Below are 3,260 nucleotides of genomic sequence, written 5' to 3' on the forward strand. Positions count from 1 at the left end.
CAAGGGGCCTTTAGATTTCTTCTCCAACCAAGACAAGTATGACCTTCTCTACTTTTTTTGCTATTTGATTTTTTTTTTTTTTCGTTCTTCCCAGAGTTTTTCTCTCATATTTTGTTTATTCTTTTTTCCTTTAATAACTAACCATTGTGCTCTTTTTATTTTTTTATTTATTTTTTTTTTGAGAAACAAACACATACACAAAGGAGAGGGAAATGAGTTCTAACACAAAGGCACAACACAACTTCGCTCAAAAGTTATGATAACTTTTTACTATTTGATAAATGCAGATTGAAGATTTAGAATCAAGTCGCACAACTCTAAGTTTTTTTAAATTTATTCATTTTACCCAATTTTTGCTTGCACTTCACATCTATGTTTTTTATTTATAATTTATACATATTTTTTCACACTTAGACCCTTTGGTATTTTGTTATATTCTTTTTATTTATTATTTTTTGCAAATCCATCTGGGGCTGGTTATGATGTGCAATTTGATTAGAACCCATGCACTTATATATAACACTCGCTATTTTTGCGCTTTCAAGGAAATATTTATAACTCTCTAAGGATCTAATGCTTTTTTGTTATTTATTCTAATGAATGGTTCCAGTTCCTAATAAGTAATAATTTGGGTAAAGAACTGAAGTACTTTTGAAAAGATGTGAGCCAGTAACTCGTCTAGCGAAGAACAGAAGTTTCAGGTTCGAAAATTACAGATCTCAGACAAAAACAAGGGTTTCATAGAGCTATTGAGGCAACTAACTATTTGTGACTCTGTCTCTGACAAAGATTTTGAAGATCGATTTCGGGAGCTCAGCGCCCTTGGAGATGACCACATTGTTTCTGTGGTAGAAGACGAATCTTCTGGGAAAATTATTGCAACTGGGAGCATTTTCATCGAGAAAAAGTTTTTGAGGAATTGTGGCAAAGTTGGGCACATTGAAGATGTTGCGGTTGACTCCAATGCTCGAGGGTTGAAATTAGGCAAGAAAATTATTGCGTTCCTCACAGAGCATGCTCATTTGATGGGATGTTATAAGGTCATTCTTGACTGCAGTTTGGAGAATAAAGCATTCTATGAGAAATGTGGCTTTAAACAGAAAGAAATTCAGATGGTTAAGTACTTTATTTGATTTTATTTTTGTATGGTACCTGCAAACCATTTTTGGCAGCCGTTGTTTTACAATAATCGGCTTATTTTGCTGAAATTAAATTTTTTTTGCTGAAAGTACCTTAGATACAGGTAAAAAGTATAGTGGGGTCATAAATAGTAGTAAAAATAAGCTGATTTTTTAAGCTGAGCCAAACACGCACTAATTATATTTGGAGAAAAAAAAAAATTCAATTGGAATGAGGCAAACTGTATCTGTGCATGGCGTTTAATTCAGATTACTTATTTTATTGCAGTTGATTTTGTTGCGTCAAGAAGTAAATCTGTTACAGGATATAGTTTTTCTGTTGTTATTAGTATCAAAATGCTTGATTATAATGTGAATTTGACTATTTGAGTACATTAGTTTATACCCTTAAAATGATCTTTATATTTGGAGTAGCAAGTTGTAACCATCAAATTGTCAAAGGCTGCTGTTATCTCTGGTTGCAAAGTGAACACGATGATAAATGTTGAAGATTATTTTGCTTTGCTTCTTTTTCCTTTTATGCAGTGAAGACATAATTTGAAAACTGAAACCATCAATTTTTCGTTAGAATCACTTAGGTAGTTGCACTATTGAGTTTGTGTGTGAATTTGTTGCTTTCCCATATTGTCTACAATCGTTCTTTTGGAAAATAAAGCAAGTTTGCTTTTTGAAATGGTTTTTGTGGATTTAATGATAATCTGAGATTTATGTGGCAAAAGGGTGTTATGTTAAGCATCTAGGTAGTTGCACCTCTGATTTTTTTTTTTTTTTTGGGCGAATTAATTGCTTTCCCAGATTGTTTATAATTGTTCTTTGTTTAAATGAAAAATTAGAGAAATTTACAAAAAATAGTGGAATGAGTCGTTCTGCAAGTCTTCTAGAGGTGCTAATATTGTCATATTATGTTGTGCAAGTTTAAGAATCATACATTGCTACTTGTTTTGATTTTAAGTATAGTACATAAGATTCTCTATGTTTCAGCATCTGAATTATTTTTTGGTTGTTTGAAAATTTGCATGAGGTATAAGAAGATGCTTCCCTAATGATTCTCTGGAACTTCACCACCAAAAACAACTTTTGCTTTTTGGTTGCTTTCTTAATCTGAAATTTGAAAAATTTAGGCCTGTTTGGATTGAGGAAAAGGAAGGGGGAGTAGAATAGAAACAAGCCAGTTCTCTTAACACAACAAATAAATATGATAACTTCACACATTGCATATGCATTAGACACTTCCCTTTTTGTGCAATAGGTTCAGCTTCCTAGAATATTAAGTTAATATGATTCAATTCTTTTCCTTTTTTTTTTTTTTTAATATTTGAAAAAAAGGGTTTTACGCATGTGATCATTGACCTGACCCACTTGAACCCACAGTGTCTAATTTTTCCTAGAATCTTTAGTTCTATTGATCCAGTTCTCCGTTTTACTTTGGCGTTTAGGATGGAATCAATTTTCCGACTTTTGTTGCATGAGCAAAGTCTTGTTCAAGTTGAACATCCAGACCCAAAGCTTCTTTTGTCACTTGATTATCATAGGCACGATTTTGCAACAACCCTTGAAACAGCAAAATGGCTGGTAGTTATTAATGTTGACCCCCACGTCCTATCAGTATATGTGTGTGTTTGGTTCTTTACATTTGTTTATCTTATACTGGTTATTGTCTCTAATAAGTTGGAAGATTTTGAAAGAGCAGTCAACTTGTCATCAATGACAGACAAATCTCAAATGCAGGAAGATATAATTTCCGGACACAAGCAATTTGTCAAAGCCATCATGGAACAAATCATTCATGCGGAGAAAAACTTGGAGGATACTTAATTGCAAGTTCCCATGAGAAATAATGAGTGGGTCAACTTGAATGAACAAGACAGAGATGGGTTAGCATTGTTTCCTGGGAAGCACCGACGCGGCTCCAGAGGAGCCGCATCGGAGTCGGACTCGGCGACGCGGCAGGGACGCCGCTGACTGCGAGTCCGTGCCGCGTCGGGCTGCGTCCGGCCACGTGGCAGCGCCGACGCGGCGCGAACCGGGCCGAATCGGGCTGACTCGGGCCGTATCGGCCGATTCGGCCGATTCCGAAATTTCCGGTTCTGGCGGAAATTAAAAAAAAAAAAAAAAAAAAAA

General features: G+C 35.0%; 1 protein-coding gene across 1 annotated transcript; it reads left to right on the plus strand.

Moving 5' to 3' along the window:
• The first annotated feature begins 659 nt into the window (after window positions 1–659).
• Window positions 660–1,141, plus strand: LOC112013060 (glucosamine 6-phosphate N-acetyltransferase). The gene is given in 1 exon segment (XM_024045449.2): window positions 660–1,141. A coding segment is annotated over 1 exon segment (474 nt). The 3' UTR covers window positions 1,134–1,141.
• Window positions 1,142–3,260: the final 2,119 nt, after the last annotated feature.

Source organism: Quercus suber, unplaced genomic scaffold, assembly GCF_002906115.3.
Source record: "Quercus suber isolate HL8 unplaced genomic scaffold, Cork oak 2.0 scaffold_255, whole genome shotgun sequence".
NCBI lineage: Eukaryota > Viridiplantae > Streptophyta > Magnoliopsida > Fagales > Fagaceae > Quercus > Quercus suber.